This window comes from Portunus trituberculatus, chromosome 2, assembly GCF_017591435.1.
Source record: "Portunus trituberculatus isolate SZX2019 chromosome 2, ASM1759143v1, whole genome shotgun sequence".
NCBI lineage: Eukaryota > Metazoa > Arthropoda > Malacostraca > Decapoda > Portunidae > Portunus > Portunus trituberculatus.
The window spans coordinates 4,993,485-5,012,406 of NC_059256.1; the positions used below are offsets into that span (position 1 = coordinate 4,993,485).

The 18,922-nt window shown below is 43.7% G+C and overlaps 2 protein-coding genes across 4 annotated transcripts in view; one reads left to right on the forward strand and one right to left on the reverse strand.

Moving 5' to 3' along the window:
* The window catches only part of LOC123503262 (nascent polypeptide-associated complex subunit alpha, muscle-specific form-like), a 22,239-nt gene extending 12,831 nt beyond the window's left edge, over positions 1–9,408 (reverse strand). For 2 of the 3 annotated variants that reach the window (XM_045252880.1, XM_045252858.1), the window contains exons 1-3: positions 9,255–9,408; positions 348–413; positions 22–225 (exon numbers count right to left, since the gene is read on the reverse strand). In XM_045252880.1, the coding sequence (XP_045108815.1) occupies positions 22–225; positions 348–405 (262 nt within the window). In that variant the 5' untranslated portion in view covers positions 406–413; positions 9,255–9,408. Of the gene's footprint in view, positions 1–21; positions 226–347; positions 414–9,156 lie in introns of all 3 variants that reach the window. The other variant, XM_045252869.1, reaches the window with a different exon arrangement.
* LOC123501528 (Krueppel-like factor 2) overlaps positions 9,162–18,922 on the forward strand; it is a 17,898-nt gene continuing 8,137 nt past the window's right edge. The window contains exons 1-4 of the mRNA XM_045250392.1: positions 9,162–9,309; positions 10,390–10,553; positions 11,046–11,120; positions 16,460–17,354. Of these exons, the coding sequence (XP_045106327.1) occupies positions 9,162–9,309; positions 10,390–10,553; positions 11,046–11,120; positions 16,460–17,320 (1,248 nt within the window). The 3' untranslated portion in view covers positions 17,321–17,354. The remainder of the gene's footprint in view (positions 9,310–10,389; positions 10,554–11,045; positions 11,121–16,459; positions 17,355–18,922) is intronic.

Genomic DNA, 18,922 nt, shown 5'->3' on the forward strand with positions numbered 1-18,922 from the left:
TAAAGTTAGTCTCTCTCTCACCTTGCCATGCTGAGCCGAAGCCCGGGTAGTTGTTGTACTGAAGGGATCTGCTTAGCTCGCCCCAAAGAGCAGCGCCCCCCGCCGCCGCCGCTGCCGCCCCGTGACTCGCCCCTCCCGCTGCCCCGCTGTTACCCCCCACGGCCGCCCCGCCCTCCCCACGGTCCCGGCCGCCCCGCTCCCCCGCTCCACTCTCATTGTTGAAACCTGGGGGGGGGAGGGGGAAGGTGCAGTTAGGTTAAATTAGTAAAGATACAGGTAAAGATATCTCTCTCTCTCTCTCTCTCTCTCTCTCTCTCTCTCTCTCTCTCTCTCTCTCTCTCACTTACTTGCAAACTGGTTGAGGGCTGTGGCATACTGCGCGAAATTACGCTGTCTGTCACCCATCCTGATTCCTGCAGAGACAAACAGTAGTAGTAGTAGTAGTAGTAGTAGTAGTAGTAGTAGTAGTAGTAGTAGTAGTAGTAGTAGTAGTAGTTAAGGGTATAAAAATGTTGGTAATTTCTCTATACTACCCCTGGAGCCTGGTAGTAGTAGTAGTAGTAGTAGTAGTAGTAGTAGTAGTAGTAGTAGTAGTAGTAGTAGTAGTAGTAGTAGTAGTAGTAGTAGAAATAATAAACTGGCAAGATTTCTGGTTTATTGAGAGGAGAAACTGTCTTCCAAACCTGGCTATCTTAAAACCAAATTGTAAAAACCTGACAAGACTAGGCCTACGATCCCTTGCCATGTTGCCATACCTCGCTACTCTAAGGAAAAGTGAGACAGTTTTCTTAATTCAATCTAATGTATAAATACTAAACAAAATTAGAAAATGATGAAGATACCTGGAGGTGGTCATGTCAAGGGGTCATGTCAAGTGGGTGGTCATGGGGTCATGTCAAACAAGTGGTCATATGAAGTGGATCCCTGGAGGTGGTCATGTCAAGTGGTCATATCAAGTGGTCATGTCAAGTGGTCATGTCAAGTGGTCATGTCAAGGTGGTCATTTCAATTGGTCATGTCAAGGGGTCACCACCCCAGGGCATCTTTGGTGTATGGCAACAACACCACCTGCAGCCTGGGTATCCTGGCGACTTGTAGCTAACTTTAAACCACTCCACAAATGGCAAAGCTTCAAGGTGGTGTTTTAATGGTGTTTTATGGTGTTTAATGGTGTTTTAGGAATCCTGGGTGTTTTACTCCTCAAAGCAAAGTTTTAATGGTGTTTTAATGATGTTTAATGGTGTTTTTGGTATCCTGGTGACATGTAGCTAACTTTAAACCACTCCACAAATGGCAAAGCTTCAATGTGGTGTTTTAATGGTGTTTTATGGTGTTCTAATGGTGTTTAATGGTGTTTTTGGTATCCAGGCAACTTGTAGCTAACTTTAAACCACTCCACAAATAGCAAAGCTTTAGGGTGGTGTTTTAATGGTGTTTTAGGTATCCTGGTGACATGTAGCCAACTTTAAACCACTCCACAAATGGCAAAGCTTCAAGGCGGCACGTGGTGGGACGTCTGCAGATCCCACCACCAACACCACCACCACCTTATCCACTACACCACAGCATACAAGGGAGGCTGTGGCATAGTGGATAAGGTGGTGGTGGTGGTGGTGGTGGTGGTGGTGGTGGTGGGGCAGACATCCACGTGTAGGTTGGAATCCCACCACGTGCCGCCTTGAAGCTTTGCCATTTGTGGAGTGGTTAAAAGTTAGCTACATGTCACCAGGATACCTAAAACACCATTAAACACCATTAAAACACCCTAAACACCATTAAAACCCCAAAACACCCATTAAAACACCATTAAAAACCCTAAAACACCGCCTTGAAGCTTTGCCATTTGTGGAGTGGTTTAAAGTTGGCTACATGTCACCAGGATACCTAAAACACCATTAAACACCATTAAAACGCCATAAAACACCCTTAAAACATCCCAAAACCCCATAAAACATCCTAAATACCATTAAAACCGTAAAACACCCATTAAAACACCATTAAAAACCCTAAAACACCATTAAAACAACATAAAACACCATCAAAACACCGCCTTGAAGCTTTGCCATTTGTGGAGTGGCTTAAAGTTAGCTACATGTCACCAGGATACCTAAAACACCATAAAATACCCTTAAAACATCCCAAAACCCCATAAAACACCCTAAATATCATTAAAACCCTAAAACACCCATTAAAACACCATTAAAAACCCTAAAACACCATTAAAACAACATAAAACACCATTAAAACAGCGCCTTGAAGCTTTGCCATTTGTGGAGTGGTTTAAAGTTGCCTACATGTCACCAGGATACCTAAAACACCATTAAAACACCATAAACACCATAAAACACCCTAAACACCATTAAAACCCTAAAACACCCATTAAAACACCATTAAAACAACATAAAACACCATCAAAACACCGCCTTGAAGCTTTGCCATTTGTGGAGTGGTTTAAAGTTAGCTATATGTCACCAAGATACCTAAAACTCCATAAAACACCATTAAAACAACATAAAACACCATTAAAACACCCCAAAACACCATTACAACACCCTAAACACCATTACAACCCTAAAACACCCATTAAAACACCATTAAAAACCCTAAAACACCATTAAAACGACATAAAACACCATCAAAACACCGCCTTGAAACTTTGCCATTTGTGGAGTGGTTAAAAGTTAGCTACATGTCACCAGGATACCTAAAACACCATAAAACACCATTAAAACACCATAAAACACTGTAAAACACCATTAAAACACCCTAAAACATCATTAAAACACACCAAAACACCATAAAACACCATTAAAACACCACCTTGAAACTTTGCCATTTGTGGAGTGGTTTAAAATTAGCTATATGTCACCAAGATACCTTAAACTCCATAAAAAAAACATTAAAACACTCTAAAACACCATAAAACACCATTAAAACACCCTAAAACACCATTAAAACACCACCTTGAAGCTTTGCCATTTCTGGAGTGGTTTAAAGTTAGCTACATGTCACCAGGATACCTAAAACACCCTTAAACACCATTAAAACCCCCTTAAAACACCGCCTTGAAGCTTTGCCATTTGTGGAGTGGTTTAAAGTTAGCTGTATGTCACCAGGATACCTAAAACACCATTAAAACACCATAAAACACCATTAAAACACCGCCTTAAAGCTTTGCCATTTGTGGAGTGGTTTAAAGTTAGCTACAAGTTGCCTGGATACCAAAAACACCATTAAACACCATTAAAACACCATAAAACACCCTTAAAACACTGCCTTGAAGCTTTGCCATTTGTGGAGTGGTTTAAAGTTAGCTACATGTCACCAGGATACCTAAAACACCATTAAAACAACATAAAACACCATTAAAACACCATAAAACACCTTAATACACCATTAAAACATCATAAAAGACCATTAAACACCATTAGAACACCTTAAAACACCCTAAAATACCAAGATACCTAAAACTCCATAAAACACCATTAAAACACTCTAAAACACCATTAAAACACCCTAAACCACCATTAAAACACCTAAACACCATTAAAACACTCTAAAACACCATTAAAACACCCTACAACACCATTAAAACACCGCCTTGAAGCTTTGCCATTTGTGGAGTGGTTTAAAGTTAGCTACAAGTCGCCAGGATACCAAAAACACCATTAAACACCATTAAAACACCCTAAAACACCATTAAAACACCCTAAAACACCATTAAAACACCACCTTGAAGCTTTGCCATTTGAGGAGTGGTTTAAAGTTAGCTACAAGTCGCCAGGATATCCAGGCTCCAGGTGGTGTTGTTGCCATACACCAAAGATGCCCTGGGGTGGTGACATGGGCCCTGATCTGCCCACCACTACAAGGAACACTGCCTGCGCCATTAATGGACACTGGACACCATTTGCCATACTCTTCACATAGGCCTACAGTCGCCATAGGCCATGACATTAAAATATGTAAATTAATGAAAAAAATGACTCAAGTGGTGCCCAGAGTGACATAGTGAGTGATGAGATGCCATTTTATGTCAGTTATCACCATAAACTTGATTTCTTTATCTAAATGGCGACGTTTTTCATTCTGTCAGTTATCGCCATAAACTCGACTTATTTATCTAAATGGCGACGTTTTTCATTCATGTCAATTATTGCCATAAATTTGACTATTTATCTGTATGGCAAAGTTTTTCATTCTGTCAATTATCGCCATAAACTTGATTTCTTTATCTAAATGGCGACGTTTTTCATTCTGTCAGTTATTGCCATAAACTTGACTTACTTAAAATCATTGAATGGCGATTATTCTTTCATTTTCTGTCAGTTATCGCCATAAACTTGATTTCTTTACCTAAATGGCGATGTTTTTCATTCATTTTTTTTTTTTTTCACGTAGGGAAGAGGGCCAGCCAAGGGACAAAAAAAGAAAGTTAGAAAAAGGCCACTTGAGCGCTGGCTCTCCAAAGAGTACAAAAGTGGCAAAACCGTCAGCCAGAATTAGGGGAGCAAATGCCTCGATACCTCCCTCTTAAAAGAAGACAAGTTGTAGGAATTTGGAAATACAGATGCAGGGAGGGAGTTCCAGAGTTTACCAGTGATGAATGATTGAGCGTACTGGTTAACTCTTGCATTAGAGAGTTGGACAGAATAGGGATGAGAGGAAGAAGAAACCCTTGGGCAGCGTGGCCGCAGGAGGAGGGGAGGCATGCAGTTAGCAAGATCAGTAGAACAGTTACCATGAAAATAGCGATAAAATATAGAAAGGGATGCAACATTTCTGCGGTGAGAAAGAGAGTGAAGACAGTTAGTCAGAGGAGGGGAGTTGATGAGACGAAGAGCTTTCCATTCCACCCTATCAAGCAAAGCTGTGTGACTGGAACCCCCCAAACATGCGAAGAGTACTCCATACAGGGACGGATAAGGCCCTTATACAGAGTAAGCAGTTGGAGGGGCGAGAAAAACTCATGTCAATTATCGCCATAAACTCAACTTACTTAAAATCATAGAATGGCGACTTTTATTTTCATTTTCTGTCAGTTATCGCCATAAACTTGACTAATTTATCTGAATGGCGACGTTTTTCATTGTCAATTATCGCCATAAACTCAACTTATCTATTTAAGATCTTGAGAGAGAGAGAGAGAGAGAGAGAGAGAGAGAGAGAGAGAGAGAGAGAGAGAGAGAGAGAGAGAGAGAGAGAGAGAGAGAGAGAGAGAGAGAGAGAGAGAGAGAGAGAGAGAGAGAGAGAGAGAGAGAGAGAGAGAGAGAGAGAGAGAGAGAGAGAGAGAGAGAGAGAAAATAGAGAAAGAGAATAGATTAAGAGAGAGAGAGAGAGAGAGAGAGAGAGAGAGAGAGAGAGAGAGAGAGAGAGAGAGAGAGAGAGAGAGAGAGAGAGAGAGAGAGAGAGAGAGACCTTACACCTAACCTCTTATATTTGTCAAACCGCAGACAACAAAACACAGGCTGTCCACCACATGCCTCTTAAAAGCTCACAGAGGCACAGCAGCACAAACTACAGCACAGCAGCCTTCGACGCAGCGCCAAATATGTCTTAAACCATCACACAGCTGCACCAATCACAGTGGAACAGTCTTCACATCATCAAATATGTCTTAAACCATCACACAGCTGCATCAGTCACAGCACAACAGTCTTCACAGCACCAAAAACGTCTTAATTCATCACACAGCTGCATCAGTCACAGCGCAGCAGTCTTCACAGCACCAAAAATGTCTTAATTCATCACACAGCTGCATCAGTCACAGCGCAGCAGTCTTCACAGAGCCAAAAATGTCTTAAATCATCACACAGCTGCATCAATCACAGCGCAAGTCTTCACAGCGCCAAAAATGTCTTAAACCATCACACAGCTGCACCAATCACAGCATCAAAATAGTCTTAAATCATCACACAGCTGCACCAATCACAGCGGAAGCCTTCACAGCGCCAAAAATGTCTTAAACCATCACACAGCTGCATCAGTCACAGTGCAGCAGTCTTCACAGCACCAAAAATTTCTTGAACCATCACACAGCTGCACCAATCACAGCAGAACAGTTTTCACAGCATCAAAATAGTCTTAAATCATCACACAGCTGCACCAATCACAGCGGAAGCCTTCACAGCGCCAAAAATGTCTTAAACCATCACACAGCTGCATCAGTCACAGCGGAATAGTCTTCACAGCATCAAAAATGTCTTAACCCATCACACAGCAGCACCAATCACAGCCAAAGTCTTCCTAGCACCAGAAATGTCTTAATTCATCACACAGCTGCACTAATCACAGCCACAACCAAAAGTCTTAAACCATCACACAGCAGCACCAATCACAGCACAAGTCTTCACACCATAACAAATGTCTTAAATCATCACACAGCTGCGTCAATCACAGCGGAACAGTCTTCACAGCATCAAAAAATGTCTTAAACCATCACACAGCTGCACCAATCACAGCCAAACAGTCTTCACAGCACCAAAAATGTCTTAAACCATCACACAGCTGCGTCAATCACAGCCAACAGTCTTCACAGCATCAAAAATGTCTTAAACCATCACACAGCTGCATCAATCACAGCGGAACAGTCTTCACAGCATCAAAAATGTCTTAAACCATCACACAGCTGCATCAATCACAGCACAAGTCTTCGCAGCACCAAAATGTCTTAAATCACACAGCTGCACCAATAACAGCTGGTTTTTATTGCAAATTTCCAAACTTCACTTGTATTTGCAAATTATATGAACATTTTATTAAGTCAAATTGTTAGTTTTTCTTTATCCTGGTGAGATTAAGCATTTTGGCACCAGGACGAGTGTTCCTACTCATCCTGGTGATTATTTGGTGATTTTAAACAGCTTCACCAACTCATGTGGGGGTTAAAATAGTGAAGACTGTGGCCATTAATCTTGTGCCCTCCATACACCCTTGCTAATGTCAATAAAATGGTCTAATGGTACACAAAACTTCCACTACTGAAGGGGTTAAAATAGTGAAGACTGTGGCCATTAATCTGCTGCCCTCCATACACCCTTGCTAATGTCAATAAAATGGTCTAATGGTGCACAAAACTTGTAGTAAAAATGTGTCCCACTACTGAAGGGGTTAAAATAGTGAAGACTGTGGCCATTAATCTTGTGCCCTCCATACACCCTTGCTAATGTCAATAAAATGGTCTAATGGTGCACAAAACTCAAGGTAAAAATGTGTCCCAGTACTGAAGGGGTTAAAATAGTGAAGACTGTGGCCATTAATCTTGTGCCCTCCATACACCCTTGCTAATGTCAATAAAATGGTCTAATGGTGCACAAAACTCAAGGTAGAAATGTGTCCCAGTACTGAAGGGGTTAAAATAGTGAAGACTGTGGCCATTAATCTTGTGCCCTCCATACACCCTTACTAATGTCAATAAAATGGTCTAATGGTGCCCAAAACTCGTAGTAAAAATGTGTCCCAGTACTGAAGGGGTTAAAATAGTGAAGACTGTGGCCATTAATCTTGTGCCCTCCATACACCCTTGCTAATGTCAAAAAAATGATCTAATGGCACACAAAACTCGTAGTAAAAAAAATGCATCCCAGTACTGAAGGGGTTAATGGACTCATACCCCCATTAATGAGTGTATAGGCCTATGGGGGAGAGCAATGGGTGAGGCACCACTGCTGAATGCCACAGGGTGAGTGTTTGGGCTGGATATCTGCCAACGCGATGAACAACTACCAAACAATTGCCATAATTTACTTCTGGCAATAGACTGGCAAGATTTCCGGTTTGTTAAAAAGGTGAAACTGTCTTGAAAACCTGTCAAATTGTCTCTCTGGCCTTGAAAAACTGTCATAGTGATTTTAAGAGTGTTTTTAAGGTTCTGGCGATAGACTGGCAAGACTCTGGTTCGTTAATAGGTGAAACTCTCTTGAAAACATCTCTAGTTGTCTCTCTGGCCTTGAAAAACTGTCTTAGAGTGATTTTAAGAGTGATTTTAAGGTTCTGGCGATAGACTGGCAAGATTCTGGTTCGTTAAAAAGGTGAAACTGTCTTGAAAACCTGTCAAATTGTCTCTCTGGCCTTGAAAAACTGTCATAGTGATTTTAAGAGTGATATTAAGGTTCTGGCGATAGACTAGCAAGATTCTGGTTCGTTATTAGGTGAAACTCTCTTGAAAACATCTCTAGTTGTCTCTCTGGCCTTGAAAAACTGTCTTAGAGTGATTTTAAGGTTCTGGCAATAGACTGGCAAGATTTCTGGTTTGTTAATGGTGAAACTCTCTTAAAAACGTGTCTAATTGTCTTTCTGGCCTTGGAAAACTGTCTTGTGGGAGAAATAAGCATTTTCCAGACCGTTTTAACAGTTCTGGCGATGGACTGGGAAGATTTCTGGTTTGTTAAGAGGTGAAACTGTCTCAAAACATCTCTAATTGTCTTTCTGGCCTTGGAAAACTGTGAAAACTGTTTTGGTGAGGGAATTAAGCGTTTTTAATTAAAGTCACAACTCTGCGGATATTTCCCTTAGCGTAAAGCACCACTACCTTGGCTATTGAAAAGTGTGACACCTTAGCACAGTTTGTATCACCAAGTATGTGTCACCAAGCATGTGTATTGTATTAAGTTACTGAAATAATGTAGTAGTAGTAGTAGTAGTTAGTTTGTTATTGTTGTAGTAGTAGTAGTAGTAGTAGTAGTAGTAGTTAGTTTGTAGTGGTGTAAATGAACAAAATAAATTAAAAAAACGAAAATGAGAGAGAGAGAGAGAGAGAGAGAGAGAGAGAGAGAGAGAGAGAGAGAGAGAGAGAGAGAGAGAGAGAATATGGCATTACAGTAAAACAAACACACACACAAACACAGCTTAACCTAACAATTACCAACACACAAACGAACAAACACACGTACACACAAACACACGCACGTGCACACCCACACACGTACGTACACAAACCCACACGTACACAGGAACCCAACACACATACACACAAACATACACACACACACACACACATGGCGGTCAGCCCACATCCACACCCATCTACACCCCACACCACTTTCCCTACAGGCCGCCCATGAGCCCCACGCCTACTACCCACGCCCACGCCGCCCAGGGCACACCCAGGGGCGGCGCGGGGGCCCTAAGGAGGCGCCCTTGAAGAATAATCAATACCATGGATGGATACACTCTGGCGGGCAGTGACTCGTCCCCCTGTTGGGCCTTATTTATCAAGTTTCCAGGGTATTTCAGGGTGCGGCGACCCCCCTCACCATGTGGACATCGTTGTCGGGGACGTATCACACCATGGCGGGCCTGACACACTGGGTCCTGCACTAGAAACAATAATATTAAAGCGTCCTTGCGTCTTCCTCACACGGGTGTATGCCGCGCCGGCCGCCAGATGGCACACACACTCGCCAGCCACGGCCACATTTTCACGGGGGACTTCTCTAAACCTTCCCCAGGCACTCATATTAATATAAATAATAGGGTAACAAAGGGACACCAGGGGCCATCTAGGTTATCCTGTATCACTCGCACAGCAACCTCGTCATCAGTACTTAAAGATACACTTACAAGTACACAATACATTATATACTAATTCTAAATATTTGGCCCATTAACAGGGCTAAGTCCTGCAGTGAATTCCTCTACAATCTGTGATCCCCATACATGGGGATCATGTCTTGTTTAACTATAGTAAATTTCTTATAAAAACTATTATGCAGTGCTATACATAATTATAAATCTAATAAATTTAAGTGCTTATCTAATCTGTTTTTAAACATTGTCAAACTAGTGCTATTTACAACCGTCTCTGGCAATGCATTCCAGAAGTGTACCACCCTATGACTAAAGAAATATTTTCTTATATCTAACCTGCAGCCTTGCTTTCTAATCTTCCTGCCATGATTTCTAGTCCTACTTCCTCCTCTAAGGTAAAGAAAGATCTCACATCTATGTAGTTTGTATCTGAGAACATTTTAAATAACTCTATCATATCCCCTCTTATACATCTCCTCTCAAATGAAAACATGTTTAATTCCTTTAATCTATCTCTATACTCCAGGCGCTTTAATGCTGGTATCATCCTAGTTGCTCTTCTCTGAACTGCTTCTAACATGTTGATATCCTGCCTATAATGGGGTGACCAGGCCTGTATCCTATTTGCCCTATTTCTTGCTTCTAAACATTGCTTTGAAAATTTCATAGTCCTGTCTATCACTACTCCTAAATCCTTTCCTTCCTCTACTGCCTCTAGCCAACATCCCTCCATCTCATAGCTAAAGTTTGTGTTGTCTTTACCTAAATGCAAAACCTGACACTTTAGAATTAAACTCCATCTGCCACCTGTCTGCCCATGCTATCAGCCTGTCCAGGTCTCGTATTCTGTAATTGTTCCAGGTGTTTTGTGGGGTAGAAACGTGTTTATTTACCATTTACTGAGAGGACAAACCGTCTCCCAGGGCCACACCTTCACGGGGGACTCCTGCAAACCTTCCCTGAGCCCTCACACTGCTGGAAATCCTGTTTTTATCACATTACAGCTGTTTTGGGGTGATGTTGGGGTAGGAACGTGTTTATTTAGCATTTACTAAACCCCAGAGCGTCTCCTAGGGCCACACTTTCAAGGGGGACTCCTGAAAACCTTCCCTGGGCCCTCACACTGCTGGAAATCCTGTTTTTATCATATTACAGCTGTTTTGGGGTGATTTTGGGGTAGGAACGTGTTTATTTAGCATTTACTAAGAGGACAGACCGTCTCCCAGGGCCACACCTTCACGGGGGACTCCTGCAAACCCTCCCCAGGTCCTCATACTGCTGGAAATCCTGCTTTTATCATATTACAGCTGTTTTGGGGTGATTTTGGGGTAGAAACGTGTTTATTTAGCATTTACTGAGAGGACAAACCGTCTCCCAGGGCTACACTTTCACGGGGGACTCCTGCAAACCTTCCCCAGGTCTTCATACTGCTGGAAATCCTGTTTTTATCATATTAGAGCTGTTTTGGGGTGATTTTGGGGTAGGAACGTGTTTATTTAGCATTTACTAACCCACAGATCGTCTCCCAGGGCCACACCTTCACGGGGGACTCCTGCAAACCTTCCCTGGGCCCTCACACTGCTGGAAATCCTGTTTTTTATCATATTACAGCTGTTTTGGGGTGATTTTGGGGTAGGAACGTGTTTATTTAGCATTTACTGAGAGGACAAACCGTCTCCCAGGGTCACACTTTCACGGGGGACTCCTGCAAACCCTCCCCAGGTCCTCACACTGCTGGAAATCCTGTTTTTATCATATTCCAGCTGTTTTGTGGCTTTTGAGGGGTGTAAATGTGTTTATTTGTCATTTTCTAAACCACAGACCGTCTCCCAGGGCCACACTTACACGGGGACTCTTAAAAACACTTCCTGAGGCTAAAAAATGCTGGAAATCACTGTTTTTAATCGCGTTCCAGTTGTTTTGTGGGATGGAAATGTCTTTATTTAGTATTTGATGAGAAGAGAGACCATCTAACAGTCGTGGTGAGAGAATAAAGCGTTTTTAAGAGTGTTTTTATGGTTCTAGAGGCAGAGTGACATGATTTCTGCACTATTAACTGGAGAAACACTCTTAAAAACCCCGCCAGTCATCTCTGTGGCCTTGAAGAACAGTCGTGGAGAGAAAAAAATGATGCAGTCTCTCTCTCTCTCTCTCTCTCTCTCTCTCTCTCTCTCTCTCTAGGACATTAAGTAACTGCCTAGTTATATTATCGTTAAGTAAAATTGTATATTTCTATTTATTATTATTTATTCATTATTCCTGTTTATATTACGAGATTTTAACCCCTTCAGTACTGGGACACATTTTTACTACGAGTTTTGTGCACCATTAGACCATTTTATTGACATTAGCAAGGGTTAATGGCCAGTCTTCACTATTTTAACCCCTTCAGTACTGGGACACATTTTTACTACGAGTTTTGAGCACCATTAGACCATTTTATTGACATTAGCAAGGGTGTATGGAGGGCAGAAGGTTAATGGGCACAATCTTCACTATTTTAACCCCTTCAGTAGTGGAACACATTTTTGCTATGAGTTTTGTGCACCATTAGACCATTTTATTGACATTAGCAAGGGTTAATGGTCGCAGTCTTCACTATTTTAACCCCTTCAGTACTGGGACACATTTTTACTACGAGTTTTGTGCACCATTAGACCATTATATTGACATTAGCAAGGGTTAATGGTCGCAGTCTTCACTATTTTAACCTCTTCAGTACTGGGACACATTTTTACCTTGAGTTTTGTGTACCATTAGACCATTTTATTGACATTAGCAAGGGTTAATGGCCAGTCTTCACTATTTTAACCCCTTCAGTACTGGGACACATTTTTACTACGAGTTTTGTGCACCATTAGACCATTTTATTGACATTAGCAAGGGTTAATGGCCACAGTCTTCACTATTTTAACCCCTTCAGTACTGGGACACATTTTTACCTTGAGTTTTGTGTACCATTAGACCATTTTATTGACATTAGCAAGGGTTAATGGCCAGTCTTCACTATTTTAACCCCTTCAGTACTGGGACACATTTTTACTACGAGTTTTGTGCACCATTAGACCATTTTATTGACATTAGCAAGGGTTAATGGCCACAGTCTTCACTATTTTAACCCCTTCAGTACTGGGACACATTTTTACTAGTTTTGTGCACCATTAGACCATTTTATTGACATTAGCAAGGGTTAATGGCCAGTCTTCACTATTTTAACCCCTTCAGTACTGGGACACATTTTTACCTTGAGTTTTGTGTACCATTAGACCATTTTATTGACATTAGCAAGGGTTAATGGCCACAGTCTTCACTATTTTAACCCCTTCAGTACTGGGACACATTTTTACTACGAGTTTTGTGCACCATTAGACCATTTTATTGACATTAGCAAGGGTTAATGGCCACAGTCTTCACTATTTTAACCCCTTCAGTACTGGGACACATTTTTACTACGAGTTTTGTGCACCATTAGACCATTTTATTGACATTAGCAAGGGTGTATGGAGGGCAGAAGGTTAATGGGTACAGTCTTCACTATTTTAACCCCTTCAGTACTGGGACACATTTTTACTACGAGTTTTGTGCACCATTAGACCATTTTATTGACATTAGCAAGGGTTAATGGCCACAGTCTTCACTATTTTAACCCCTTCAGTACTGGGACACATTTTTACCTTGAGTTTTGTGTACCATTAGACCATTTTATTGACATTAGCAAGGGTTAATGGTCGCAGTCTTCACTATTTTAACCCCTTCAGTACTGGGACACATTTTTACTACGAGTTTTGTGCACCATTAGACCATTTTATTGACATTAGCAAGGGTATATGGAGGGCACAAGATTAATGGTTAACTCTTGCATTAGGGAGGTGGACAGAGTAGTGGTGAATGAATGAGACTACTACTACTACTACTACTACTACTACTACTACTACTTGTAGGTATAGAGAATGATAATAATAACGATAATGTCTCTCTCTCTCTCTCTAGATAAAGAAGAAGAAGAAGAAGAAGAAGAAGAAGAAGAAGAAGAGGAGGAGGAGGAGGAAGAGCGAGAGAAAAAGAAATGTGGAAATGAAAAAAAATGCATAAATTAGAGAGAGAGAGAGAGAGAGAGAGAGAGAGAGAGAGAGAGAGAGAGAGAAATAAAAATAAGGAAAAAAAAATAAAATGAAGATGAGGAAGACGAACGAACGAAAAGGAGGAAAAGGAGGAGGAGGAGGAGGAGGAGGAGGAGGAGGAGGAGGAGGAGGAGGAGGGAGGAGCACATGACCTTTGACCTCCAATAGCTCTACCTAAAAAAAATAGGTCACGCGGGTTAAGCGAACACCGCCTAGACGCCGCCATGACACTTCGGCTCCCCAAATATCTCGGCTTTTTACTTCTCCTCTCTCTCCACGGCAGTTTGCAAGAAAGTAGGCATGCGTGGTGGGTGCGTGGGTGTGTAATGGTGCTGTGTGGTGAAGCGTGTGGGTGGGAAAGGCGTGGTAAGGGCGTGGTGAGTAAAAAGCCGAGGTAGTGTTATTGGCGAAGCTGTGTTTGAGTGTAATGTTTTGATCTTTGGCTGGCAACATTGAGGGCCCGTCTCTCTCTCTCTCTCTCTCTCTCTCTCTCTCTCTCCAAACCTAACTAAACTAATTCTCTCTCTCTCTCTCTCTCTCTCTCTCTCTCTCTCTCTCTGTGTGTGTGTGTGTGTGTGTGTGTGTGTGTGTGTGATTCATATCTATTTATTTGCACACACACACACACACACACACACACACACACACAGAGAGAGAGAGAGAGAGAGAGAGAGAGAGAGGGAAAAAGATAGAATCCAGCTTTTCATCAATCATTTCTCTCTCTCTCTCTCTCTCTCTCTCTCTCTCTCTCTCTCTCTCTCTCTCTCTCTCTCTCATTGAAGCCCAGAAGAAGAAGAAGAAGAAGAAGAAGAAGAAGAAGAAGAAGAAGAGGAAGAAGGAGGAGGAGGAGGAGGAGGAGGAGGAGGAGGAGGAGGAGGAGGAGGAGGAGGAGAAGAAGAAGAAGAAGAAGAAGAAGAAGAAGAAGAAGAAGAAGAAGAAGAAGAAGAAGAAGAAGAAGAAGAAGAAAAAGAAGAAGAAGAGGAGGAGGAGGAGGAGGAGGAGGAGGAGGAGGAGGAGGAGGAGGAGGCAAGCAGTGTCCCTATTGGTGGGGGAGAGAGAGGTAGCTGGGCTGTGATTGGCCAGCTGTACCCTGAGCCACACGCTGATTGGCCCAACGCTGTCACGGATCACAGGCCAAGAGAGAGAGAGAGAGAGAGAGAGAGAGAGAGAGAGAGAGAGAGAGAGAGAGAGAGAGAATAACATGAATAACTACTACTACTACTACTACTATTGTGATAACGATAATAATAATAATAATAATAATAATAATAATAAAAGAAGAAGAAGAAGAAGAAGAAGAAGAAGAAGAAGAAGAAGAAGAAGAAGAAGAGGAAGACAATTAAAAATGATGAAAAAGGTTAAGAGGAGGAGGAGGAAGAGAAAGAGGAGGAGGAAGAGGAGGAGGAGGAGGAGGAGGAGGAGGAGGAGGAGGAGGACTGTTGACTAATTAACCTCATATTACTACTACTACTACTACTACTACTACTACTACTACTACTACTACTACTACTACTACCAAAATAAAAAAAATCAGTTGAGTAGTAGTAGTAGTAGTAGTAGTAGTAGTAGTAGTAGTAGTAGTAGTAGTAGTAGTAGTAGTAATAATAATAATAATAATAATAATAATAATAATAATAATAATAATAATAATAATAATAGATTCTCTCTCTCTCTCTCTCTCTCTCTCTCTCTCTCTCTCTCTCTCTTTACGAACATAATTTAATGAAATCTAGATGTACCGAGAGAGAGAGAGAGAGAGAGAGAGAGAGAGAGAGAGAGAGAGAGAGAGAGAGAGAGAGAGACTGGGTAAAAGGGTGGAGGCGTATTGCAGTGGGAGGGAGAGGAGAGAGAGAGAGAGAGAGAGAGAGAGAAGTGAGAAAGAGAGAGAGAGAAAAATCTTACTAGTCTTTGGAAGAAGGTGGACGAGAGAGAGAGAGAGAGAGAGAGAGAGAGAGAGAGAGAGAGAGAGAGAGAGAGAGAGAGAGAGAGAGAGAGAGAGAGAGAGAGAGAGAGAGAGAGAGAGAGAGAGAGAGAGAGAGAGAGAGAGAGAGAATCAGAACAACAATAATAATAATAATAATAATAATTTAAAAGCCTATGGAAAATGAACTACCATCATCATCAGCAGCCTCAGCATCATCATCATCATCAGCAACAACAACAACAACAACAACAACAACAACAACAACAACAGGTATGTCTCCTCCTCCTCCTCCTCCTCCTCCTCCTCCTCCTCCTCTTCTTCTTCTTCTTCTTCTTCTTCTATGTCTGTCTATCTGTCTGTGTGTCTGTCTGTGTGTCTATCTGTGTGTGTGTGTGTGTGTGTGTCTGTCTGTATGTCTATCTGTCTGTGTGTGTGTGTGTGTGTGTGTGTGTGTCTGTGTGTCTGTCTGTCAAATAATCCTTATAATATATTTTTATTTTATTTTATTTTTTCATTTCTCTCTCTCTCTCTCTCTCTCTCTCTCTCTCTCTCTCTCTCTCTCTCTCTCTCTCTCTCTCTCTAAAGTGAGTGAGGGCCAATCACTTAAGTGTTACCTCCCCAGACACAGGTAAACACAGCCCCCCCCCCCTGCCCCCACCGTGCCTCCGCATCACCCCACACCTAATTAACCACTGCCCCCCTCTCACCCTCTCCCTCTGACCTCCTCCCGTGTGCCTTATATGCGTGGCTGGCGAATTCTGGTCGTTTTAAAATTAGCTTGTAATGGATTAGTGAAGCTGTGTGTGTGTGTGTGTGTGTGTGTGTGTGTGTGTGTGTATAGTGAGTGTGTGTGTGTGTGTGTAGTGAGTGTGTCGGCTTCCTGCAGGTGTGGCGCGGAGGTGGGTCAGCGTGGGTCGCCGCCCCCTGCTTCCCTGCCTCACCCTGCTCCGCCTGGCCCCAGGACGCGCCTCACGCCCCCCACGCCTTCCCTGTGCAATGCTTCCCCCCGGCACAGGAGGCAGGGGTGCGCGCCCCCCTCGCCGCGCCCAGCCTGGCGTGCCGCGCCAAGCTGCAGGCCTGGCCGCCGCCCGCCCCGACACTGCCGCCGCCACCGCTGCCGCCGCCGCCGCACGCCGTGTCCCAGCAGGCCATCGGGTGGGCAGGGGGTGCCGGGCCCTCGTGCTGGGGCGCGGCTGGTGTGGGGCCGCAGCAGGGCCAGTGGGGGACGGCGTGCCACGCGGGGGAGGCGCCGCCCACCGCTGACCACCACTACAACATCTACGCCACGTCCGTGTACATCCAGGGCGCCCCGCCCCACCGTGCCCCGTGCCCCGGCCCCTCTCACGCCCCGCCGCCAGCTCCCGCCCCACCCAACCCGAACCCGCCGGAATCTGCCGCCGCCGCCACCGCCGCTACCGCCGCCGCTGCAACGCCCGCCGTGAAGGCGCGGCGTCGGCGGCGGTGGAGCCGACGTCGCAGCGTGATGCACGCGTGCCCCGCGGCGGGGTGCGGCAAGACGTACGCCAAGTCGTCGCACCTGAAGGCGCACCTGCGCACACACACCGGGGAGAAGCCGTACACGTGTGACTGGCGGGGCTGCGGGTGGCGGTTCGCGCGCTCCGATGAACTGACGCGGCACTACCGCAAGCACACCGGAGACAGACCCTTCCAGTGCAGGCTGTGTCAGCGCGCCTTCTCCCGCTCTGACCACCTCAGCCTGCACATGAAGCGACACCTCGCCCTCTAGCACCCACCCACGCCCACGTCCACACCCACACCCAGCCTGCCTCACCAGCAGCAGCAGCAGCAGCAGCAGCAGCAGCAGCAGGGCGGGTCTTGCAGTACCGGCAGTGGGGGGGGCAGTGTGGTGACCAGCGTGTGTCAGTGTGTATACTGTGGTGTTGGAGTGCCACATCTTGCCCTGGATAGTGACACCCTGCAGAGTGACAACACCACACTGCCGTGACACCCCACACATCAATCCCTGACTCTCACTGACTCAACAATCTGCAGCACCACCTCACACCACACCACACACCGCACTACACCGCCCATCACACCACCCCGCCCACCCAAATATTCTTGTCATCCCTGTGGCCCTGGTCTGAGGTGCACCAGTCAACACACACACACACACACTGGCAGGGCGGTGTTGTGGTGAAACACTCTTGAACACTGCTGGTGTATTGCTGGTGTTGTCAATTCAGGACGTGTTTCCCTATTCCTTCTGGTGACTATTTGGTGACTATTTGGTGCTTACTGCCTTGAAAATACCCCAAAAATATGCCAAACTGTCTAAAAATGCCCTAAAAACACGAGTCTCCATATTCCTTCTGGTGACTATTTGGTGATTTTTCCACAGCTTCAGAAATTTATGTGGAGGATTAAAATAGTGAAGACTGTGGCCATTAATCTTGTGCCCTCCATACACCCTTGCTAATGTCAATAAAATGGTCTAATGGTACACAAAACTCGTAGTAAAAATGTGTCCCAGTACTGAAGGGGTTAAAATAGTGAAGACTGTGGCCATTAATCTTGTGCCCTCCATACACCCTTGCTAATGTCAATAAAATGGTCTAATGGTGCACAAAACTCAAGGTAAAAATGTGTCCCAGTACTGAAGGGGTTAAAATAGTGAAGACTGTGGCCATTAATCTTGTGCCCTCCATAGACCCTTGCTAATATCAATAAAATGGTCTAATGGTGCACAAAACTCAAGATAAAAATGTGTCCCAGTACTGAAGGGGTTGAAATAGTGAGGACTATGACCATTAATCTTGTGCCCTCCATACACCCTTGCTAATGTCAATAAAATGGTCTAATGGTGCACAAAACTCGTAGTAAAAATGTGTCCCAGTACTGAAGGGGTTAAAATGATGTACTAACAACATTTCCACAACCATTATTACAACAACAACAACAACAACAACAGTCACAGTCAGAGAGAGAGAGAGAGAGAGAGAGAGAGAGAGAGAGAGAGAGAGAGAGAGAGAGAGAGAGAGAGAGAGAGAGAGAGAGAGAGAGAGAAATATATCAAAACACTCAAAACACACTCAAAATCTCAAAACACACACACTCAAAACACTCAAAACACACTCAAAGCACTAAAAACACACTCAAAACAAACAAAACACACTCACAACTCTCAAAGCACACTCAAAACACCCTCAAAATACTCAAAACACTCAAAACACACTCAAAATAAACAAAACACACTGAAAATAAACAAAACACACTCAAAACTCTCAAAACATACTCAAAACACTCAAAACACCCTCAAAATACTCAAAACACTCAAAACACACTCAAAACACACTTAAAACACACTCAAAGCACTCAAAACACTTAA